This window comes from Tenrec ecaudatus, chromosome 7, assembly GCF_050624435.1.
Source record: "Tenrec ecaudatus isolate mTenEca1 chromosome 7, mTenEca1.hap1, whole genome shotgun sequence".
Lineage (NCBI taxonomy): Eukaryota > Metazoa > Chordata > Mammalia > Afrosoricida > Tenrecidae > Tenrec > Tenrec ecaudatus.
This window is the reverse complement of record NC_134536.1, coordinates 32,886,481-32,911,732: the sequence shown is the minus strand read 5'-3', so window position 1 is coordinate 32,911,732 and position 25,252 is coordinate 32,886,481. Positions and strand designations below refer to the sequence as shown.

Sequence of the window (25,252 nt, the reverse complement as noted above, 5' to 3'; positions counted from 1 at the left end):
TTCCATTCGCCTAGAGTTCTCCTCCAAATATGGTTCCCCAGCCAAGCTCCCTAGTACTCTTTCATTCTGTCTTTGCGAAGATGATTAATGGAGATGTGAAGTCAGACTGGCATATACCACAATGCTCAGACACTTGGGGTCTACAGAACGGCACGTGGCATTGTTGATCACAAGGCCTCATTACAGTTTCCCAGCCCTTTCAGAACCCGCAGGAGGAAACTCATGTCCATATCTATTTGCATGTGTCTTGCAAGCGAACTCTCCTGCGGGACGGGATTAAATGTCGCCGCAGGTTGAGCATCTGTTCTAGCACACTTGCCTCGTCATTCTCTGCTCCCATAAACCGTGCAACCCAAACAGGTTAGCAGAGCACATGCTTTCTAATAAGCAGTTTCTTCCGTTGTGTGTGGCTTGTGCCCCAAAGGAGCGAATAGGCCAGCTGATACACGCAATAAAATCTCATCACTAACTCAAACGGGCCACTTGATGGATGAAGAAGGATGGGTCCTCGTCCAGGGGAGAAAGGGATCACAGTTCAAAGCACGCAAGATTGCGCCCTGTGACGCTCATTATACACCCGGCGGGAGAAGAAAGCATTGTCTGCTTTTAGAACCAAGACTCGCTGCCCTTTTCTGGAGCTTATGTTTGTTTCATTGACCCCCCCCCCAATTGAGTCACTTCATGGGAGCCCTCTTTTCTCGTTGGATGAAAAAGCCGAGTGTGGTGTGCGTGGCTCTGATGTGGTGGGGGCATCATGACGGGATGATTGCTCAGCTCAGTCCTGGCTCCACTGTTGTCCTCATATTACTTTCCTTGCTGCATCCCCCTGTTTTTAACACATGTTGTCTTGTGTGTTTTTGTGTTGCTCTGTACAGGCAGAGGGGCCTATACGGTCCCACAATAAGAATCGCCTCCGTGGCAGTGAGTTGAGTGTACTTTATAAGTTTTTGTAAGCTTGTGACCCCTCTTGGAACAAGATGGAGAGAGAAGTCATAAGGAAGAAGATCCAGCAAAAAGATTTCTGGGCGTAGTGGTTACACATGGGGTTGCTAACTGCCAGGCTGCTGTTTGAAACCACCAACCCCACCTTGGGAGAAAGATGAGGATTTCTACTCCCCCAAAGAGTTACAGTCTCTGAAACCCACAGCAGCAGCTCCACCCTACCCTACAGGGTCACTGTGAGTCAGAATCAACTCAGTGGCAGTGAGTTTGGGTTGGGGCTTTTTTTGTTGGTTTGTTTTTGTTTGATTTGGTTTGGGTTATATTTGTGAAGTCAGTGGTAAGGTTGTAATGTTTGCTAGTTAGGACAGAATAATATGAATTCATTATTTAAATGCCTGATATTTCCTATGATTTAATGTAAATAGTAAACACCAAAGTCCTGACCCAGGCCGTGATATTGTCAGTCACTCATGTGCACATGCAAGCCGGACAGTGGAGAAGGGAGACTAACGAACGGAGTCCTTTGGGTCGCAGTGTAGGCAGAAAATAGCAAATATATCATAGGTTGCCTGGAAAACAACGAAAAAATCTGTCCTGGAGGAAGCAACGTTAGAATGCTCCTTAGAAGAGTGGGTGGATGGCGCTGCAAGACTGCATCCCATGTACTTAGGTCATGTTGTCAGGAAGGACCGTCCTGGAGAAGGGAAATCATGGTTGGTAGAGAAGCAGTGAAAAAGAAGGAGGCCGTCAATGAGATGGATGGACACAGTGGCTACAACCATGGGCTCCAATACAGGACTCGGCAGTGTTGTGCTGTGTTGTGTTGTGTTGTGTTGTGTGGTCGCTATGAGTTGGAAACAACTCAACAAGGCCTACCAACAGTAACAGCAAGACCAGGGGCGAGTCTGAGCGTAACACAGGTTCCAGCAAGACAGTTAAAGGAAAAAGCGATTACAGATTCGGTCTCTTAGACCCGTTGAACTAAAATGTCGATGTAGTGATATACTGCTGTTGATATACTGATCCAGAAGATTGAGAGTTGCTTCCCTAGCAATCGGGAGCTCTCTAGCATTCGCACACTGACTTCGAGGGCCGTGGTTCAAATGGCAGAGGGGTGACTTTGAGTGTGGGTTCCACAGCAATGACTTTCCAGGTCCAGTGTGTGTGCGAATGAATCACCACAGAACAGCTGCATCAAGACTGTATGGACTGGGACGCAGGAGGCTGAGTATGTCACAACCGCCCCGGTGACACAGAAGCAAGAATCTGGGGGCTTTTTAAAAGCAGCAGTGAGAAACAAGGATCAGTACTTCTGAATCAGACCAGGGATCGTGAGCTCCGTCTGTGTGTGAGAAACCTCTGGAATACTGTCAGGAATGTCGCTATAGCTTGAGCTGCCATCAATGGGTTAACTCATCGATGAGTTTTAAGGTCACTTTTTAGGATGTTTTATTATAACTTAATACAATCTTAATAAGCTTATTAATAAACATGTGTTTTATTGTAACTCGCTAATGAGTTATGAGGTTGCTGTGAGTTGTCTTACACCCCACAGACCCCTCATCTGCACGACACAGTGAAAAGCTGCCCTGTCCTGCCCCGCTCCGTGAGCCCTGAGAGATCAGGCGAGTGTGCTGCCGGGGGCTTTCACTGGCGACGTTTCAGAGGGAGGTGAAAAGCAGGCCTTTCTTCTTAGGCCTCCTCTGAAAATTCCACTGGCGCCTGCTCAGTGTTGTAGTAGCCACGCCAGCCTCTACTCACAGGTGATGGCTGACCATGAGAGGCACTGCCCAGAATCTAACCCTGTTCGCCCAAATGGGAGCCAAGAAGAGAACCACTGCCACCTTTCACCCACCACCCCCACCCCCAAACACACACACACACACACACACATTCTTAACTCCCTGTTTCACCTGCGTCCGTCTCTTCTTTGTGCATTTAATGTTGCCAGAAGAAACTCATTCCCCCCTGCTGCCCCGCTATCATGAGAGCCTGGAGAATAGGCCATGTAGTGATCGTACTGTGTGTGTCTGTTCTGTTGTACTCTGTGCTGTCCAGCACCAACTGGCCATCACCGGCCTCCGTGGAGCTGGGTTGAGCTCGAAAGACCTGTATCTGGCTTCCTCCTCATGTCGCATGTTGCTTTCTTTCTTCCTAGAATATGTCTGTGCTGGAGAATCACCACTGGCGATCTACAATTGGCATGCTTCGAGAGTCAAGGCTCCTTGCTCACTTGCCAAAGGAAATGACGTAAGTGCTGTGGAGGTGAGGCACGCCCATGACCGCACATTGCGGATAAGCTGTTTTCTCCGGGGCACACTTGCGACCCCCAGAGGTGAAAGCAGGGAGAGCTGGTTGAACCTTCTGTCTGAGGCGCATTTTATGTCTGAATGTCAACCCAGACATCAGAACGGCTCCGTGCACTTGGAAAGAGTCTTGACTAGAGTCAAGCAAGGGGCGGGGGGAAACTGCTACGAGTGAATTCTGACGCATAGCGAGACTAGGACAGAGTCGACCTGCCCCCTTTGTGTTTCTGAGACTTTAAATAATTACGAGGCTAGATCACCTCATCTGTCTGCTGAACAGCGGTTGGTTTGTTAGAACCACTGACCTTGTGCTTAGCAGCTCAGTGCCTAGCCCAGGACGCCAGCAGAGCTCAGGGGCAGCAGTAGTAGTAAATGGGTCTCAGCATTCACATCTACCATCAATCCTCTGCTGTGCCGAAACCTTGTCTTCTATATCACTTGGCAAAAGTACCAGTCCACGTGGACCCACAGAGGAAATATTTGTCAAGATGGCACACATGAAGTAAGCCTAGTCCCACGGTGAGCTGGGTAATTGTCGTCTCAAAACATGGAAATGACCATAGTCTCCAAATGATGTCTTTGGTTAAGTAATTGAGCTGGCTCCAACAATGTTTTCAACATTCACTGGCCTATGTAAATGATGTCAGTATGACTGGTGTCTCCTTTTAAATGGAAGAGGAAACACCAGTTTCCCGAATTGCTGCTTGTTAGCTCCAATATTCGAGCCAAGTCCTAGTAAACCCAAGGCCACTACCTCATTTTCCATGTGACCCTAAGTTAGCTGCTGTACTGTGGCACAGCCCCCCACTGCCCTCAGTTTAATTTAAATGTGTAGAACCCAAGGGAGCTGGGTGAGAGGAAATCAACAGCTGGCTGCACCCTGTTCACAGAGGACACATGAAGGTCAAGGGCCAAGGTGTCTCCCCCTAGAACCAAAAGCATGTCTGGGATTACAGGCTATTCCTGGCCGCCTGATAGGATCTCACTGGTTCCTAGCACCCAGAGGGATGAGGAATGTGCAGGAGGAACTTCAGTTCTGATCATTTTTTAACCCCCGGAACGAAATAAAACCAGTCCTCACGCCTGGAATAAAAACATGTGCCTTTTACTAGAACAATAAACTGCAAAGATTGAAATCATTAAATGAGAAAAGAGCTAAAAATAGAGCAAGGAATCAAGTAAGTCCAAGAGCCGAGCGAGCCAGCTGAAGAAAGGCAAGCGGGGGAGCAGTGAGGAGGAACCAGCGATGGTGGGGGGGGCCAGAGTGCGGAGCACCCACACGCCTGACTTGTTGCTCACTTATTCTCTCCCTGAAATCGCCCCACTAAGTAATAAAACGATGTCCGTGTCTCTGTGGAGCACACTGGGACTGGTGACTTTTGCTAGGAGTCTCAGCACGTGTAAAACCCACAACCAAGCCCAGTGCCATCAAGTCCATTTCAGCTCCGCCACCTCTTGTCCTTTATGTGGAAGGACAACAAAACGAGCGCTACCGCCATCAAAATCGTGTGGCTCGGCACGTCGACCCTCCCGGACACGCTGTGCAACGGTGTCCCTGACTTGAAAAGGAGGACAGGCATACTGGACAAACAGGGGCGTTCCAACACTGGTGGTGCCACACGAAGTGACTACTGTTGACGCTTCGATTCGTTTTTTTTAGAGTTTCATGTGGCTCAGGGCGAATTATTGGTGAAATAAAACTGAAATTAAAAACTGAAAACAAAAACAAAACACCTCACTGCCATCAAGTGGACTGTGACTCAGCGTGACCCTGTAAGGCAAAGCGGAACGTGCCTGGGGGCTTTCTTGCACTGCAAGTCTTCACAGGAGGAGAAAGCCTCCTCTTTCTCCTGCAGCGCGGCTGCTGGTTTCTAACTGGTGACCTTGTACTTGCAGCCCAGTGTGTAACCACTCCACCCCCATATACATCTGCCTGGTAGAGTTCCTTTTTGTTTGTTTGTTTGTTTTCTTTTTAATGCAACCACAGTTTAACACAATATGCAACTTACCTTGTATATTTTATGTTCTGACCATTTCACGTGCTATGTCAGCCTTATCCCCATATCCTTAAACTGTCACGAAAGTGAATTTAATGTCTACATCACAGTTGTAAACCAAAATATACTGACCAAAATGCAATGGAAGAGTGTTTAGAATGTATATCATTTCCAAGTTTTTGTCATTATAAACAATACCTAACAAATATTCTTTTTATTTTTGGTGTGTGTTTAGACAGTATATGTATTTTGTGGGGAAGGGTTATTCATTTTATTGGGGGCTCACACAACTCATCACAATCCATACATACATCAATTGTATAAAGCACATTTGTACATTCGTTACCCTCATCATTCTCAAAACATTTGCTCTCCATGTAAGCCCCTGGCATCAGCTCATTTTCCCCCTCCCTCCTCATTCCCCCTCCCTCATGAACCTTTGATAATTTGTAAATTAATATTTTGTCATATCTTACACTGTCCGACATCTCCCTTCACCCACTTTTCTGTTGTCCATCCCCCAGGGAGGAGGTTATATGTAGATCCTTGTAATCAGTTCCCCCTTTCCAACCCACCCTCCCTGCACCCTCCCAATATCGCCACTCTCACCACTGGTCTTGAAGGGATCATCTGTCCTGGATTCCCTGTGTTTCCAGTTCCTACCTGTACCAGTGTACATCCTCTGGCCCAACCAGATTTGTAAGGTAGAACTGGGATCATGATAGTGGGAGGAAGTATTTAGGAACTAGAGGAAAGTTGTATGTTTCATCATTGCTACACTGCACCCTGACTGGCTCATCTCCTCCTTGAGACCCTTCCGTAATAAGATGTCCAGTTGCCTACAGATGGGCTTTGGGTCCCCACTCTACACTCCCCCTCATCCACAATGATATGATTTTTTGCTAACAAATATTCTTAAACATAGAATTTTTACCCCAACTCTAATCCTCTAGTTTTTCCACACTTTTATAAATAGAAATGGTTAGTCAGAGATTTGTTAAGGTTCATGTTGTATTTTTCATATTGCTTTTCCAAAGAGTTCTGTATACCATTTGGTGAGTTACAAGAAAATCTACCAAAGTAACAACACCAAATTTGGGTGGGGGTGGGGTTATCATTTTTTAAATATGTGCCAATTGGACATAGACGCATATATATAGTCACTGTGAGTTCAAACCAACTCAGTGGCCCGGAACAACAGCATGTGTATGTGTGGTGAGAGAGAAAGGGAGAGAGATGGGAAATTTTAATATGCATCTTCTGATAGCAAAGGCTCCTTGGTGGCACCCTGGGTTAAGCAGTAGGCTGCTCACACAAAAGTCACCCATGCATACCCCCCAGCAAGCTGCTCCAGGGGAAAAGATGCGCCTGTCCGCTTCTGTGAAGAGGGGTGGCCTCAGAAACCCCAGTTCTGCAGGGGTCCTGTGAGTCACACTTGACTCGATGGCAGGATGGTTGGTTTTTGTTTAATTTTTTAAATACAAGTAATATACATATTTTTCATATATTCACTGGCCATTGCTGCTGCTTTTGTACACAAGCTTTTTATTTTTATATTTTCCTATTCATGGTAATTTATTATTTGTTTGTAAGAAGTCTCTGAATATTAGTTATATTAACTCTTTCATTGTCAATACCATTTACCTCAGTTTGATTCATATAAAATCTCACCTAAGACATCATATTTTCTGATGCACATGTAATAACTGATGAATCTTAAAGAGTTCTTAGAAACAGAGCATGATTTTTTAAATCCATACAATGATAAGAAATATTTTTAAAAGGAAGTGGAAACCGCCTGTAGTCCCTCTAGACATGTATTTCTCTTTTCTGAGACCAGAGCGATCCTGCCTTGCAAGCCTGGTTTTCTGCTTTTTAACATAACAACGCATTGCAAAACTTAATACTTGAGATCATGAAAACAGATGGACTGTGGTCGGAAAATAGCAATGCTGGGGGACCCTCAGAGGAGCCCTGGTAGCGCAGTGGATTAAGCATTTGCACTACTAACAGAAAGGCCAAGGTTCGAGCCTAGCAGCTCCTCCGTGGGAAAAAGATATGACATTCTGCTTCCATCAAGACTGACCACCTCCAAAGCCCCAGGAAGAGCTTCTACCCTGTGGGGTGGGGGCTCGGAGGCAGAGTCAACTCGCCACAGGAGGTTTGGTTTTCGGGGGAGGTGGGGGTGAGATAACAAACATAAGGCTGACAGGAGTCGGAGTCGATTCAGTGGCAATGGTGTTTGGGTTTCACTGAGCAGCTCTTGGCATGCCTCTGACCAAAGGTATAATTGGTGGTGGATGAGATGCAGCCTTTGACTCTTAGGGGGTGGACCTTACATGGTTCTTCGAATCAAAGGCAGCAATGAGACGGCAAGCCCCACAATGCTGAGAAGATCGATCTGCCTCTCAAATGAGTTTGCTTTTGTGTGTTTTTGTCTTTCATCCTTGTGGCTGCAGACAGGATATTGAACAGCAGCTGGGCTCCTTGATCTTAGCAACAGACATCAACAGGCAGAACGAGTTTTTGACCAGATTGAAAGCTCACCTCCACAACAAAGACTTAAGACTGGAGGATGCGCCTGATAGGCACTTCATGCTTCAGGTAAAAATAGGTTTCAGAATGCTGGGTGAAAACCCTTAAGGACGTGATGGATCGTGTCAGCACATCTGAGAACTTTCTCCCCTGGGCTACATCAGAGCAATCGCCTACCCTCTGAAATGGTTTGTGACACATGACAATTTTAAGTGGTTTGCAAGCAAGCAAAGTCTGAGTTTCATGTCAGTGACATGCTTCCTTCTTTGGGGACTGCTTCGCAGTGCTCCGAATAACCTGCTGGGCGGTGGCAGACAGTGAGTGTGCCCAGGCTCCAGGGCGTGGTACAGAACCGACCAGCCACACCTGTGCAATTTGAAACGCTGTCTCTATACTACAATAACCCCCAAAAAATAAAAACAAATACCCTTCCTTGACCTCGAACCTCTTTCATCAAACCTAGCTCTCCTGTCTACACTCATTTTCATCCAGGGCTAACATGTCTACCTAGTATGAGCATTTGGAGGCCAATAAATCAATTATTTTAAGCTGATGTACTTAAGGGCATCAAGGGCAACCCTTTTTTTTTTTTTTTTCGCAAGATGTCCTCTCTGATATGAGACAAAAAGGAGACATGAGGCCTAAAGTGGATGTCTGACCTGGTATCCAAACCAGGACCTTCTTGGCCTTCCTTTTTTCCGTTGACTTGAACTTGTCTTGGTGTCAACGGCTGCACGGTGGGCCCTGGGCTGACCTAGGTAGACCAGCTTTCACCAGGGCATGAAGTTCCACATGGAATTCTCTCCCCGCAGCCCCGCCCCTAAGGCTACACACAGTGGCTAAAGTGCTCTGTCTTTCCCAGGATAAGCCCTCCCCTCTAACCCGCCCACCCCCAGCTTATTTCTTCCCAACTAAGCCTCTAGTCCCTGAGCATTACAAACATGGGCAGAGCGTCTGATTTTACTGACTCAAGCCAAGGCCTTTGAATGGCTACAAGAATTTGCCTGGATGCTTTTAGTTTTTAAAAGACAGCTTGCTAACTCAAGGGAATCCCCAACAGACAGAACCTGGAAGGGAACCTTCGCCCCTTACCACTATTGACACAAACCGGTCCTCCCCCCCACCGCACTCTCACCCCCTACCCACCCAATAACCAGAAACTAAACAACCAAGTTTCTAACTTAATGTTGTCAAGGCTCCGTCAGACCCCATCCCTGCCCGAGGTTCTGAACTCCCAAGAAACAGGGTCTAAGCAAGCAGGTCTCATGGGTGGGCAGCACACACCACCAAGAGCTCCTCCAGGTCCCTCGGGTGGTCACGGGGGACAATCACCGACCACATCTGATATTCCAAGTCCAGAGCGGGGTTGGGAGACAAGTTAGCAAGACACCGCTTTAGCTCTGCCAACAAAACACACCTCCATTTGAAGTGCTTTCACCCCCAGGATGGCAGTCTGCTTGCTTCCAGAGACACAGGCATGGCAAGGCACACAGAATCATTTAAGGGATGTAGGGAGTCGGTCAGCAAGAAGAGTGTGCGGTCCGGTGATCTCACCTGAGCCTGGCTCAAATGCCTGTGACCGCCCAGCCTGCGTGGAGAAGGGCAGCAAGAGGAGCCAGGGCCTGGCTTTCCTTGGCCTGCCCACCTCAAATCTCATCCAGGAAACTTTGTGCTTCTGGCCTGTGGCCTGCCTCCCCTCCTCACTTGTGAATCGGAGTTTTGTGTCCTGCTGAGTAAGTGCCATTTCCTGCAGCGGCATGTCAGGGAGACCCTCAGTAAAGATGGGCTCACCCCGTGGGACAGGCAGTCCCTGGGTGGTACAAAGTGTCGACATGCTCAGCTGCTGGCCAACACCTGGGAGGTCTTAGCCCTCTCAGAAGTGCCTAGGAAGAAAGGCCTGGTGATCTTCCAAAAGTCAGCCAAAAGGAGCACAGTTACACCCTCTGGCACAATCAGGGCGACCAAAACTCAGGGGGAGCTCGGCAGCAATTGATTAGCACTGGTGCCGAGAGACAGAGAGTACCCACAGGCCCGCTGGTCTTTCAGCCCCTGGGGTTTGAGGTGCATTTGCTGCAGTGGGAGCAGCCTCTGACCGTGTCTTCCTGCGCTGTCGTTTCTCAGATTGCCCTGAAGTGTGCTGACATCTGCAATCCTTGCAGGATCTGGGAGATGAGCAAGCAGTGGAGTGAACGGGTGTGTGAAGAATTCTACAGACAAGGTTTGTGAGGACCGGCCGCTGTGCTCAATGCCTCCTTCGCCTTTCAGGCAGGCTCTCTCTGCTAGACAAGAAACAGCACATCTGTGCTGGCATTTGCCCTGTCATCGGCTCCTCATATCCTACTATCCCTAACCTTCCTCTTTGATGCTCCTGCCAACTATCCTGCCCTATGACAGGAAAAAAAAAAAATATATATATATATATGTGTGTGTGTGTGTGTGTGTGTGTGTGTGTGTCCACTTACTACAGAAATAAGCAGTAATGGGTTGCAGTAAAGATGACCAAAAAGGGAATGGAGAATACAGAGAGAGAGAGAGAGAGAGAGAGAGAGAGAGAGAGAGAGAGAGGTTAAATCGCTGTCCTTTACAGATATGAGAATGTGAGGGACAGGTTGGCTTTTACTCTGACCTTCATTTAATGAGCTGAGTGCAGCCCAAAGGCTAAATGCCATTTGGGGTCCTTTTTTTTTTTTTTAATCTTCCCCCAGGAAAATGTAAGACTCCTTTCTTCACCGTCATTTTCTTAAGTAAAGCTACTAAGGAAGCAGAACACAGCTGACCCTGAATGCAAGGACAACCTTTCAAACAGTGTCACTAGCAAAGGAGGAGGAGTCCACTACGCAAAACAGTGGCCCCCAAGGAGGGCCTGGGTGCTCAAAGATGAACTCATTCAGAAAGAATGAAGTCAAGGAGCCGGGAGGACCTGAGGGTGGCGGGCACCCCAGCCTCTGGCTCCTGAAGGCCCTGATGCTCGTGACAGGATCAGGTCTGAGAGGCTGAGACCAAATTAGGCACTGAGCGTTCCACATACCAGCTCGGTGGAGAGGATGAACAGCAACCGTGCACCTTTGGGGAGAAGCCTCCTTTGAAGGATGCATCAGTAGCATGGTGTTGGCCCCAAAGACAGAGACAAAGAAGAACTGATTGAGGTCTGTGGGGAGCAGAGGCTCTTCTGGCCTCCAAGTGGAAGTACTCCTGTAACTCAAGTATTTTCACTTGAACTGAGTGTGAGGGGTCACAGGTCAAAGGATCCGTTCTAGTGACCCAGGACATTCAAGCTCGGCCGGGGAGGGCAAAACAAAAAGAAACCTGATGAGACTGGAACCCGGGGTTTCAGATTAAATGTGATAAGGACTTCCTCTACTGCCTAATATGCAAACATTGACCTCACTCAGAGAGCGATGGTACATCTTTTGCAATCCCTGCGCCCTCTGACTCAGTCATGTGCTTCTGTTTGGACGGAGTGAGCTTAACGCCTCCATTCACTGGCCTCACACATTAGTTGGATTATAAGCAATTTGAGGCAGGGACGAGGTCACTTGGACATCTGGGCTTATTGAGCTGCTGAAGCAAAAGTTGGTCCCGAGGTAGGAAATCCCTCAGAAATGGGATTAGCCAAAAGAGGTGATCCTGTAAAGGTTCTGTGCAACGTCTGCACGTTGTCCTGATCAGATGTGTGTGTGGAGATAGCACCGCAAGAGAAAAAGGCCTAGAACATTTGTAACCTGGTCGCTGAATATCAGGTTCCATGCACCTTGTCCTCGGCCACGTCCACGTCTCCTGGCAGAGACAGGGCAATCAATAAGTAGGACACATCCGTCCTTTATCATTTAACCATCTTGTGCTCTCACCCAAGTCTGCCTGGTTAGCACGTGGAGACTCTCTGGTCTTTCCACTCCCTGCCCTCGACACTGAATTTGTTTTTTAAGAATTCTATAAGGATAACGTGTGTCATTTTGATTCATTTCATCTGGCTTTCAATTTAGGATTTGGGCTCCAAGCCAGCTCATTCCGGCCTCCTCCTTCCAGGCAGGAGTCCACAGACTGCAAACAGTTCCCGTCAAGTGACTTCAATGTGATTGATGATGTTAAACAAAGGGAAACTCCTGGAATCAAGGTCAAGGCAGGAGGGGAAGGGGAGGCCTAGAAAATGCCACAAAGGAGAAAAACTGTAATATTCTCAGAACACAGATTAGAATTCCCAACACCATGCCCTCCCCAGCTCCTTGGGGAAGTAGAATTCCTGTCCTGATTAACTTCGTATTTGCCCTTCCGCGGTCAAGTTTCTGTGGCACACTACTTCTGGGCGTGGTTAACCTCCAGCAAAATGGTGACGTTTCTGCTGTGCACACAAGCTCCTTGGGGGTGTTATAAGGGATCCAAAGAAGTTTATTTATCCCTCGTTTGTCCCCGCAAAATAATTGTCAGCCAAGCTCCCTGCGGGGAGAGACTGTGCCATTTTCTTCTTATCCTTCTGTACATTGATCGGCAAAGTGTCCACAACATCGCCAGTGCTTTGCAAACATCCACGGAGTGAGTGAATGACTATGTGATCTCGTCAGAAGGCCAATACCCACACATGAGAAACAGCAGGACAAAGCAGACATCACGGGAAGCGTGTAAGTCAGTGTCACACTGTTGGTATAAGTCACAGGAGAAGAGTGAGTGGCTGAGAAAGTCAGGATCCACGCTGGGCTTTGATGGCTATCTAGTGTGTTCTGCACTTTCCGGCACGGTAGCCACAAGGCACAAGTGCTATTTCAGTTTAGGTTCCAGTGAAATCTTCGTTCCTGGTTTGGGGAAGTCCTACTCCAAGGGCTACCAGAGAACATTTCCACTGTTGCAGAAAGTGCTATTGGAAATAATACTGGCTGATACAGAGGGGGATCGAGGTATGCAACAAAGGCACTGAGGCAGGGTCATCTCCCTGCCCATTAGTCCAGCTCCGTTCCGTAGAAGGTTAGAAATCAAGAAACATCGCAGTGAGTATACATATCACCATAGAAAGTGGATAAAGGACAACTTATACCAGGGGGTAAAAAAACGTGCATGGGAAAAATGCAGTTAAAAGATAGATCATTGAATTTTCCCATGAACTTCTTGAAGCTTCCTTGTGCTACTAATGTGCACAAAATTCACTAAGTAACAAGAACTAAGAACAAGTTGGTTTAAATTAAGAAGGAAAAAAAAAAAGACTAGGGCCAGGCAGAGTATCCCCAAAAGAGGAATAAACAGGCTTTGGTACCCCAATAAGGAGAGAGAAATCAAATCCCACTCCATCAACATCACCCTTCACAGAAGTAGGAAGAGGAGGAACGGCACTGATGGTGGGAGAATTCATTTTCGTATCGACTGGTTTCATGCCCTGCCCTCAGAAGGCTGTCACCTTCCTAGGTTGAAGGGCAAGTGTGAGGAGACACCCCTGAACTCCTCGGGCTAAAGATAAAATTATTTCCTCACATCAGTCTTTGTCATCACCAAGGCACAACAGTTCCTGGGAAGCATGGCTAGTTTTCGAGAAAACCGCAGGAATCCCGGATCTGCACGCTTCTACCTACACGTGGAGGACAGACACTGGAGCTAAGCTTCGCAGGGCAGAAGGGAGGCTTGGCTCTTGACTAACAACGAGACCTTGGGTGACAGACTGACTCTTCCTGTGCGTCCGTTTTTAATCTGTAAACTTGGGATTAAACCGTTGTTGCGAGCACACATGCATACTCTGCATATGTCGAGTGTGCCTAGCACACAGTGAGCACTGTGTGTTGGTACTATATTTTCATGGCCTCTAGCTGGGGAGAGTACCTTCACAGCCGTGAGCAGAACTCCTGTTTCCAAGGCCCACCTCTTCTGCTGATTAACCTTACTCACAATGTTTCCCCTCTAGAAGGACAGGGTGTTTAACCAAAGCAGGGGTTTGACTGGCGGGATGAATTTTTCCTGTGGTCTTCAAGCTGACACGGGCACAGAAAAGAAGTATTATTTCAGACTGTGTACCGTCTTACACTTCCCCTCAGGTAAAATTCTAAGGGATCAGAATGAAAGAAACTAGAACCCTATTTATCCTTAAAAGCATGGCTACGGACTGAGCGGCCATTCAAGTGAGGTCTTTCCCTGTCCTCTCTCCCACTCCCCACCTATGATTCTTCCTGGTTGTCTTCAGGTGGAGATTGAATGCTTAGTGTAACATCTGTATTCTTAGCCTGCTGCTCAAGTCAGCGCTTCCACTTCATGTTAGGAACTTGCCCTGTTACTTCGGACATTACTTTTACAGCTCTTGTTCAAAGGTTAGTCCCAGGGCACACCTAATTACAATGAACTTGCTGTCAATGATCATTGGCTCTCGAATACCTTAAAATTTCACAGTCGCTGGCTGAGCGTGATGGCGCAGAAGGAATCCTGATGAAAACAAGCTGGAAACAGCAATCCCCAAAATAACTTCTCCCGAGCAGGCCATTAAAAGCCATCAGCGCTTGTTCATTCTGGATTATTAATATGCTTCATCTTCCTTCTCGTAGGTGATCTTGAGCAGAAATTTGAACTGGAAATCAGCCCTCTCTGTAACCAACAGAAAGACTCAATCCCGAATATTCAAATCGGTGAGTTGAAGTCAATATTGACAGAGGAGTTTGGGATCCTCTGTCAGACCTCACAAAGAAGAGTCTGCACAATGTTGTTTTTGTTTTTTAAGATCCATTTCTGTTTAAAATTATGGAAATGAGAGTAAAGGCTTTCTTATACGACCTCACCATGTTTCACTTTGTATCTGAGAAGACAAATCAAAAGGAAACAGAGTAGGAAAAGTTTGCTAACTGCAAAGTCAGCAGTTCAAAATTACCAGCAGCTCCAGGGGAGAAGGGCAGAGCTTTCTACCCCTGTAAAGAGGTGCAGTCTCAGAAACTCACTGGGCAGTTCTGCCCTGTCCTATAAGGTTGATGTGAATTGGCATCGACTTGATGGTGGTGTGATTGGTTTTGGTATTTCCTGCTTAAAAATAAGGTGGCTCACACCCGCTTCAGGGCTTGAACCGTAGGAAGTCAAGAGACTCGGCATTTAGGGACACTCTACTTTGGGTCACCATCCCCTCACTTCCACAGACCCTCCCAGTGGCCCAGTACCCGAGACCCAGTCCTTCGAGCTTATTCCCCCCTGCTTCTCTACTCTCCACCTCAAAATTTACTTTCAGTTTCAAGTGTCAGCTGCAGTAAAGTCTTATTTTTAACTCATCCAAAAGTGTTAGGTATAAAATCATTGAAAAAAAATCAAAGTGTGGCATTTGAGACATTTTCCTAAGTGAAATATTTCTAATCAGCTAAGAATTTCAATTCTTCAGTTCTTCAAACACTCCATCAATTCCATCTATATTTCTTTTCCTCAAACTTTTCTTCTATTGAAACCATGCTCAGAATTTTAAACACCCTCTTCCTTATAAGCTGTGGCGCTGACGAGCACTGCTCCTATGACATCCTGTGTCTGCACACCTCAGGTCCCAGAACATGCACTGTGCTGCACAGCCCTGCACAGCTCAGGGTTCGGTGCCTTAACTTCAGGAGGGAGAGGGGCCTCCTAACAGGTAAACGGAGAAAGAAGACAACCAGAACAAGTTAGAAAGGCCTGCTTGCAAACACAGAACGCTGAGTCAGATCCATGGGCCACAAATGGTGAATGAAGTTAACTTTAGGAAATAGGGACACCATTGATCTAGTTACAAAGATTTGAATGAAACACACTAAAATATATAACTAGTTACATTGGAATTATGGATGATATTATTAGTTACATTGTTTTAACAATGAAAGTGACTCCTACACACACGTAGGAAAAGATCATTAAAAATAGGACCCATTTCAAATTTCCATGGAATCCAGATTTCTGGAGTCATGGAAGCTGAATAACTCCTGAAACTATTGGCCTGAGATAATCCTTAAACCTTATATCAAAGATATGCCCTGAAATCTCCTGAAAACCAAATGATTGTTTGGTTAAACACATGTTAAACTGTCTGCCTTAAGCACTCCCTGTTTTAGTATCTATCTCTGTGGGATGAAATTGACAACAGCAACTGCAAACTGCCCAGATGGGAACCCTGTGGGGCAGTGAGTTGATGTTACCGAGGAGCAGCTGAGACAAGGAGAGCAAGGCTAGTTACACAACTCCAGCGGGTCATCAAGATCACTGAGTTACACATGTGGAAAATGTTGAGTCGGGGTGTGTTTTGCTGTGCATATTCCCAATTGCAACAACCAATAAAAGAAACAAATAGAAAAGAGGAGAAAAAAAAGAAAATGATTAGGGCAAAGAATGTACAGATGTGCTTTATACAATTGATGTATGTATAGTGATAAGAGTTGTATGAGCCCCTAATAAATTGTTTTTAAAAAAAAGAAACAAATACTTTTTAAAATAGGGCCTAGGAGAGCAGAGGCTGCTAGTCAGGGAAGGCATGGAGCAATAGTAACAGAAATCCAATCTCATGAATCCTGTTTTCCCCTCCTAGCAGGGAAGGTTCTGCCGTTTAGTTTCAAAAGGAATAGACCCTAACTATACTCCGACTGCTTTATTGAGTTCCAGAAAGACATTCGCCAGGTCCTTGTTAAAGACCTTTTGAACCCCAAGCACTTACCCTGATAAGCATACAGCCTTGGGCTTAGGTGACAGGCCTGGTTTCAGAGAGGTTGTCCCATGTTGTTGTCATGAGAACATGCGTATTTTATCAGATTCCATGTCCTGATTTTCAGCTCAGGAAGCCATTACTATAGATAGCTCTGTGTAAAATAGGATGGAATCTGTGTGAATAAGGAAACCCCTGAATGTAAAGCCACATACAAATTAGAGAAAGAGCAGGTGATGCTCAAATATCCCTCAGCCCAATCTCCTTGGGGCTGGGTAGGGCGATGTGCAGAGTTAGACCAGTCACCACTGAGAACGTCCCAATAGGTCAAGGGGAGGTTCCTGAGAGATGCAGGCCCTGGTCCACAGACACAAAGTTTCCAGTGAATCCGAAGAAATGAAGCTGTTTCCTCTATTCTAACTCCCTGTGGATGAAAACGTGTCCTCTTTTTTTTTCTGTCCCAAACCAAATTGACAAAGCCCAGGGCGCTGGTCTCCGTTCAACTGTGGACACCACTTGCAGTTGCCTCACTGGAACTTGCACTTCCTGTCCCCTATGTCACTCCTTTCCTCTCGCCACCAAATTCTGCAGGTGTGGTTTTAAAAAGAAGGTATTACGTTGAATGACTGTCTAATTGGTTAACTCTTCTAGAAAAATGAGGAGAAAGCCGTTTTTCTTTAATTCCTGTCTACCCTGAGAGCACCATTCCCCTCCCCAGCCCCACCCCAACCACCTACCCCACCCTGCCCAGTTTCCTGGAACAAGACCAGGGCAAAATCAGTTCAGGTGGGAGGATAAATTGGGGCTTGGCACAACCACCTGAGAAATGAAGAGGCAGGTTGTTTTTATTTTTTTTCCAGTCATTTTATCGGGGGCTCGTACAACTTATACAATCCATCCATCTGTCCATTGTGTCGAGCACATTTGTACCTGTGTTGAGGGGCAGGTTCTTAACTCTGACCACAGGGAAGCCTTCCTTGATGCGTAAGCCCGCCTCATCATTTCTCTTCTGACGTAAATGACTACTACTAAGATAAGATGCCTTTTTCTCTGATAAGTGCAGGTAAACAAGCTGTGCAGGAGTGATGCCAACTCAGAGTCCCCCTGGGTTCTCAATAGCGGGCTTTTCAAAAAGAGATTGATCCCCAGGTCTTCCTTTGGTGGTGCCTGTGGACACCTGTGAGCCACTACTCAGGAACTCTGTCAAGTGGAAAGATAGAAAGAAAGATGATAGATAGATAGATAGATAGATAGATAGATAGATAGATAGATAGATAGATAGATAGATAAACCCACGGCTATCTAGTCGATCCCGATTCATAGGGACCCTGGTTCTGTAGAATAGACCTGCTCCTTGGGTTTTCAAGACTGGAACTGTTTAGAGGAACAGAGAGCATCAACTTTTCTCAAGAAATGGCTGGTGGATTCAAACTGCCAACCTTGCAGTTAAGGAGCCTAACTCATAGCCCGCTACACCACGAGGGCTCCTTCATATATCAAAGGTAAATTCAGGAAAACAGTGAGTTGAACTTTTTTTTAGACATTTGGGTTTTGTATGTTAGGGTTTGTAATTTTTTATACTTATGGTAAACAATAAGAATTCACAGTTCAAACTTTGATTTTTAAATAGTTTAATTTGTCAAACTATTACTAGGTATTAGAAATTAGATACAGAATTGTGAAGGGGTAAAGAAAACCCAAGAATATAAAATTCTTGTTGTCAGCTTCCTACACAATGTTAACAAAATGTTAGATAAAAATATTGAGTCGTTGGTTTATGTTTTCCTCCTTCGATTTAAATGATTTAACAATTTTAAGTCATATATTCATAAAAAAGCATGTGATACTGCAGAAATGTACAATAATATTTGGCACTCTGCATCCTTTTTCCATTTTGGTATTGACCTCAAAGATCTGTTTGCTATTTATCCAATAAACAGATGATCAGATAAACCTTTATAATTTACAAATATCCTAGGTTAGTTGTTGGCAGGTATGGCAATGCCGAAAACACTTGCCTGTTCTCCTACACCTGCATTTTGAGGAAATACAATAAAGCTGTGTACAGCCAAGAGGCATGCTGCAAACTTAGAGTGAGCCTTGTCTTTACTTAGCGCAGCATGTAGAATATGGAAACACTTGAACAGCAAAACATGATTACACAGCACCAAGTCGGAAATAAGTCTGCGGGCGTACAAATAAGAAAGCCTGGCTTGCAGGATAGTAAAGCCCACTGCCAACCAGTCAGTTCTTGAGTGAGCTTTAATATCCCACCGTCTTTACTAAGCCTTAAAGTGGGGTTTTCCAAAAACAAACCTACTGCGGTGGAGACCGCTCCAACTCATAATAGGCTCAGAGGCCAGAAGGAACGACCCCCAGCCTTTTCCAGGCTGTGAATCTTGCCAGACGCAGACTGCCACTCTCTCTCCCACAGAGCTACGGGGGAGAGGGGGGCGGTTTCAAACCCCTAACGTTTAGGTTGGCAGCTGGGTGCTTTAACTGCTGTCCTACCAGGCCCGCCTTCCTAGCAGGATTTAATGCGGGTAAAAATAAGAATTGAAAGTGAACTTTACATAAGTGAAAAATAAGACAGATGACATACTTCATAAAATGCGTCCTGTGCGAGGCGTCTTCCTGAAGTCATTGCCCTCCACTCGCCCTCCACCCAGCCTCCCGAGAACCAACACTGGCTTTTGTTCCTTCCTTCCTTGTTCGTTTATGCCTTGCTCCCTCTGCATGTGGTAGTAGCCCATCATTGTTGCTGACTAGGCTCGAGCAGAAGGTGCCCAGGTGGCACCGTAGGTGACATTGGGCTGCTACCCCAGGGTCAGCAGGTAGAAACGGCCAGGGAGAAAGATGAGGCTTTCTGCTCCCATCAAGAGTGCCAGTCTCAGGAATCCCCATGGGGCTGCCAGGGCCAGCCTCAACTTGACGGCAGTGACTTTGGTGCGGTGTGGGGGCTTTGATGGGTGTGGTTTGGGTTTGTAGTTGTGCCGGCGAGCATTTGGCGCTGATGACATCATTTCATTGTCCTCCGGACCCTCGGGCTTTGCGTGGAGCACCCTCCTGGGACCCTCGAACTGCTTTTGCAGGATCTCAGAGGCTGCGATATTTACCCACAGAGCCCTGGCGGTGCAAAGATAACAAGGGTCCACGGTTGGAAGCCCCTTGGTGTTCGCTGGAGAAGGCTGTGGCGGTCTGCGTTCATAAAGACGACCGTTCTGTTCTGCCCAGCAGAGTGGCCACGAGGCACTCAGTGCCACCACAGCAGGTTCTGATTTGGCTTGACTATGACCAGAAACAGACACCCAAGTCTGTGTCCAGGGGAGCAGCCTTTGGACGGTTTTGAACCGCTAACCTTTGAGATCCGAGATGAGACTTTAACCGTTTCGACTCTTGGGTGCTTGGTAGTCTCAGCTTTGGGGGTGTCTTTTATCCAATGAACAAACAGACACCGAGAGGTGCGGGGGCAAGCCCACGGGAAGACCCCCAGCGCGATGGGTAGGGGCCGCGTGGGTTCGCGGTGCTCACGGCCATGCCTTGCTCTCCTAGGTTTCATGACCTACATCGTGGAGCCGCTCTTCGGGGAATGGGCGCGTTTCACGGGCCACAGCCCGCTCGCCGAGAACATGCTGAGCCATCTCACGCACAACAAGGCGCAGTGGACGAGCCTGCTGCGCTCGCAGCCCCGGGGCGGCGGTCACAGCGACGGCCAGGGCGATGGCGATGGCGATGGCAGCAGCGGCCCGGAGCCCGCCGGCCCGAGCCCGGAGGAGGAGGCGGAGGAGAAGGAAGAGGAGGAGGAGGCGCAGCCGGGTCCCGCAGACGCGCCCTAGGCCCTGCGCTGAGTGCCCGCAGACACCAGCCTCCACCTTCGAGCGAGCGGAGAGGGTGGAGTGCCCCCCCCACGCCCCCCCCCCCCGCAATGGATCCAGACCCTCTCTGGGGGGGAGTTCTTGGCCACCCTCCTCCTCGTCCCGGACCTCCCCTCCTCTTTCCGAGTGTACAGAAGCCATTTGTCACCTCAGCGTTATCTGCCCAAAGGCGCGTGGGAGCCGAGTGCAGGGCGAAGCTGCCACCCGGGGCAGCGGCAAAGACTGGGGCGCCAGAACGAGGTGCTTCTGCCTTGTCTCCCAGGCCCTGGGTCACACTGTGACAGGCAGCGCTTCCTGCAGCATCCAGAGCCTGTCTCCTGCGCCCCCAGACTGCTGAGCCCCCAAGACCAAACCACCAGCATATTTGGAACCCCGCCTCGGCCTGTGGTGCAGGGCGCAAAGGAGCGCGCAAGCGAGAAAGTACCCTCTATTTTAATAATAATGATTGTAAAGATAATAATAAATCTTTTTAACTTTTGTATTTTATGCACTACACAGTGGATCTCAAACTCTGGACTAAGATTACTCCGTGTCCCCAAAGGGAACAAGGGATCATTGTTTTGTTCCGGACTTGACGCCGCCTGGGGTCGGTCGGTCGGAGGCCTAGCCTCTTCTCACCTTCAGAGTCCACGTTTCCTGAGCCCCGTCCCTTTGCGCCCTTAGCCCAGCCCTGTTCTGTTGCTGACCCCGAGGCGGTGGCATGCATGTTGATACCCACACATGTACATGTTCTGTAAATACCAAGCGCTACTGAGTCCCATGCCAAAATACATGAGTATTATGGGATCGCTACCTGCATAAACAATGGCACTGTGAACAAAAATACTGTTAGTTTTAATACAAGAGAATGCATTTGTAAATACGGTATATAGAGTTTATTAATATACTATGGTTTGCAGATAAAGGCCTTAACTTTCGACGTCTTTCATCTCCTAGAAGCTGCCCAACTTAATTCCTCACCGATGTCTTTCTGAACTGCCTGCCCATGTCAACCTGGACGCTTTCCAGCTAAGGTCACAGACCAACACGAAATAAAGCCCCTGAGGAAATCTTTTGGCAGCCTCCATGCATTCCGCTTGAGACCATAGCGTTTAATCTATGGTACCAAGCATCGTTTCCTCAGATGAAGAGACCCGTCAGCAAGCCTGGAGTCACTTGTCAACGCCGCACTGTTGCCCACTCTGTCTTAACCAGACAGCTGAGAAACGCTGGTGTTTATGGGGCTCTGGGAATGGGGCATGGCGGTGTGGCTGCCTCATAGACACAGCCGGTCTCACAGGCCTTCTGTGACCCTGTCGCACCACCGTCAGGGAACTCCCTGCCCCATGCCACACATGTGTCTGTGACAGCTACAGTTTGACCAAAGTACCTTTGGTTTATGATTGACATTCATTGCTTTGGCGTTAATGGTAACTGGATTTTTCTTTCTTTTTCCTTGAGTTCCTGTGAACAGCTATTTGGCTGAAGTTAACATTATTTAAGTAAGGAAAATATTTTTGGTTTTCTGAAAGACTTTACCTTGCTGGCAGGCCATTGTGGTTAATTATGGTTCTAGCTAGCATAATCACCACAGAATTTTCCTGCCTTTTTTTTTTAACCTGCTGATGCTTGGCCATAAAATGTACTTACTACAGCTTTCTTCTCTAGTCTCCTAAACTCTGTGAATTCGATCCTTTCTTGAGACGTTCTTAACAGTAGATGAAAATCAGCGATGCCTCTTTTCCTTTGCCCTGGTATCAGGTGGAAGTGGGAGGATGATTTCAGCCACTAGCAGGCTATTGCTTAAGCATGCCAGATGACAGCTAACTCTCCTTCCCTGAGGGCAACTTTTTGGCTCTTTGCTTCCATTTCCTCCTCACGTGCCGGTGAAATGCTAGACCCTTGACTGGATTGTACTAGTTTCTGGGGCGAGGCGGAGATTCGCAGAGTGAAGGCTTGGGGGAAATTGCCAGAGTTGGTGATTCTTTCCATTACAGTAGGAGGGAATGTCAGAGGGCGCTGAGAAAGTGTGGAAACCTTACGAAATGGTGGGTCAGTAAGTTGAGAGAAGAAGAGAGGTGGAGACAATGTAACATGAACTTGTTTGGAGGGTTTTGTTTCCTCCCCAACCCTAAGTGGAAACATGGTTTGATATCACTTTAATACTCTGGAGCTCTGAGCTTGGGGACTGCCCCAAAGAGGACGTGTGGGATGGAGTCCTGCTTTCAAATCTCTCTCTGTGGTTTGAGGACACAGAGGGCTTCTGGGTAGTCTGTTTCAAGGCCCCTGATCCAGTCGGGGCGCCGTCACTCAGAATGATAGCGTCGTGACAGAGACACCCACTTACCTGTGGGGCCTCTACCTTGAGCTGTGGAAATGGCTCTGTTTTAATTTAAGTAAAGGATATTGAGAATGTTGTTAGTTCCAAATTTACAGGGCCAAAGTGTTTATGTTACGCTTAGGTCTTGGGGAAGGGCCCACAGAGAAAACGACCAAGTATCCCAAGGTCAGTCTGTGAAGTAGCTACTAGTGCAATAAATCTCTGAAGCGAAATGAGACACGGGGCAGGGATTAACGTCCTCCTTCACTCAATCCTCTGGAGACTTCTTTTGGCAAAAGAAAGAAAGGGTTGTTAAAACGTGTTTCCCCCCCCCAGATGAGGGTTGGCTTTCATGCACTATCTAGATTTAGGCAAAAGGAGGGAAGTTACTAGTTGAAATACAGTTACTGGAGGATCTCTGGTTTTTATCTTTTCCATTGTTTCCTCCTAGACCGTTAATCATTGATTTAACAAGTTTGATTATTTTATTGCTAGAGAAGGAAGGACTCAAAGGGCTTTTATTTGCCATGGGGTGGGGGGTCGGGTTGGGTAAGTGAAAGCTAAAGTTAAAATTAAGTTGAGAGAGAAAGAGAGAGAGAATATGTTATCACTGCCAGGCCTGAGAGAGGCAATGCTGGTTTTTCACTTTAAACAGGAGCAGTCAATGTCAGAACCTGACTTGTGAAACCTTGACCTACCCATTCCTCCCCGCTAGGCTAAGCTGTTTCCACCTGCTTCCCGCGAAGGGACTTCCAGAGCATCCTGCAACCCTCCCGTCGGACAGTGCACGCTACAAAACACAGCCTGCTTTCAGCCATCGTTCTCCCGTTGAGTCAGATCTGGTTATGCGCTTGTATATCACTGCATTGCTCACGTTCTGTTCTTTTAAGCAAACCCTTACAATTGTGTTGCTGTTTTTCTGTACACATGTGAGGTTTGGGAAAAAACAAACAAACACCTTGCGACTTTTGCTCAAAATGTGGCCTAACTATTTGTTGGCATGCCTAGATGAACAATTAAAAATAAAGATCATTTCTTTAAAATACCACAAAATGAAAATAGACTGATTCTCCCCATGTGCGTAACCTGTTATCAACCAACCAGTCCATTTCCCAGAGAAGAACCCACTATTCAGGAAAGAACCGAGATGCAAAGCTGGTCCAGGTGACGCACCCTCCTCACCCAGCGGTCGCCCATCTCCATGAAGGCCTGGCATACCACTTAGCCTGAGGTTATAGAACACGCTCCTCCTTAGGCGGCATCGTTTCTTAAGTTCTGAGATTTTTCTGACTCACGTTTGTGAAACTTGTACATCAGTGAGCATGAGGTCCAAAGTTTCAGGTTGTGAAAACACAACAACCTCACAAATCATGGGTGAAGAATATGGTCTTGCGCTCCAGTGAGAACAAGAGGACAGTACAGTTGGGACAACTGAGTGTCCTCAAGGTTCCTGAAAAGTAGAGGACACACGGGCACTCCCGCATTTCCCAGACGCACCCTGGTGTCTTCTGACACATTCTCCCCGTTTGTAGTTTGCTAAGGTTTGTGTTCAGAATCCCATTCATTGCTGACTGTCTCCTCATATGCCGATGCAAAGCCACTTTCCTATCCTTAAATCAGAATCAAACGGGAGTCCCCAGGGAAATTTCAGATGTCAGCCATGCCAGAGGAAGAGTAAGAAGTGATCTGAGACACTGCCAATTGGCCAAGTCTCTGAGAGCAGGTAAATTCCACTCAACAAATATTTCAGAATGGGCGTGCCAGATGTTGTATTTGATGTTTGTAATGTAAAAAAATTCTAGAAGCACTCAGGCTTGTGTCAGAAGGATCAAGGGGGCTTATTAGGAAGTTTTCAGAAAATTAAAAGCTGTCTTGGTGAGGAAAAGACCTAGAAAGTTGCACTGGGGAATTTTTTCCAATCATGACCATCCGATTTATGTTCTTTGAGTGTCCGATGGGAATTCCATTGTGAACAATGACCCCTTGAGACGGTCTCTAAATTCAAATGGGATATACACAAGGTTGTATTTTGGCTCCTGTAGACTTCTTTTTTAATTTTCTTCAGATTCAACCTGAACTTGCACATGAACAATTAATGGTCTATTCCACAGCCAGTCTCTGACTTCGTGTTGCCTGGTGATATCGAAGTTCATCATCTCTTTCCCAAAGATGTAGTCAATTGGATAGTATTCTGTCTGGCAAGATCCATGTGTATACTTGTGATTCGTGTTGTGAAGAAGAAGAAAAAAAGTACTTCCAAAAAAGGAATCATTAGTCTAGCAAAATCCTATCATGTGGAATCCAACTTCATTTCTATCATCAAAGCCCTATTTTCCAACTACTGTCCCTTCCTCTTTGTTTTTAATTTTTGCCTTCTCATCACCAGTAAGTATCAATGCATCTTAATTGCATGTTTGGTCAATTTTAAATTGAAGCAACTTCAATTTCTTCATCATTGGCTTTATTTATTGTAGCATAAGTTTGAATAATAGTTGTATGGATTGACCTTCTTTGTAAGGGTATAGAAAATATCCTATCACATCCTGAACTGTATTTCAAAAGAGATCTTGAAATGATCAGAAGAGGGTTCGAGAGATGGAAACACTGCCTTTAGAATATGTCCTAGGTGGAGAATATGTTCAGAAATGTTGTTGTTAGGTGCCGTCGAGTCGACTCCAACCCATAACCACCCT

The 25,252-nt window shown here is 46.8% G+C and overlaps 1 protein-coding gene across 2 annotated transcripts in view; it reads left to right on the top strand.

Annotated features, from left to right (window-relative positions):
- PDE7B (phosphodiesterase 7B) overlaps positions 1–24,584 on the top strand; it is a 349,734-nt gene extending 325,150 nt beyond the window's left edge. For both annotated transcript variants that reach the window (XM_075554498.1, XM_075554497.1), the window contains 5 exons: positions 3,101–3,192; positions 7,705–7,849; positions 9,902–9,998; positions 14,293–14,373; positions 19,938–24,584. In XM_075554498.1, coding sequence (XP_075410613.1) covers positions 3,101–3,192; positions 7,705–7,849; positions 9,902–9,998; positions 14,293–14,373; positions 19,938–20,221 — 699 coding nt within the window. In that variant the 3' untranslated portion in view covers positions 20,222–24,584. The remainder of the gene's footprint in view (positions 1–3,100; positions 3,193–7,704; positions 7,850–9,901; positions 9,999–14,292; positions 14,374–19,937) is intronic.
- The last annotated feature ends 668 nt before the right edge of the window (positions 24,585–25,252 follow it).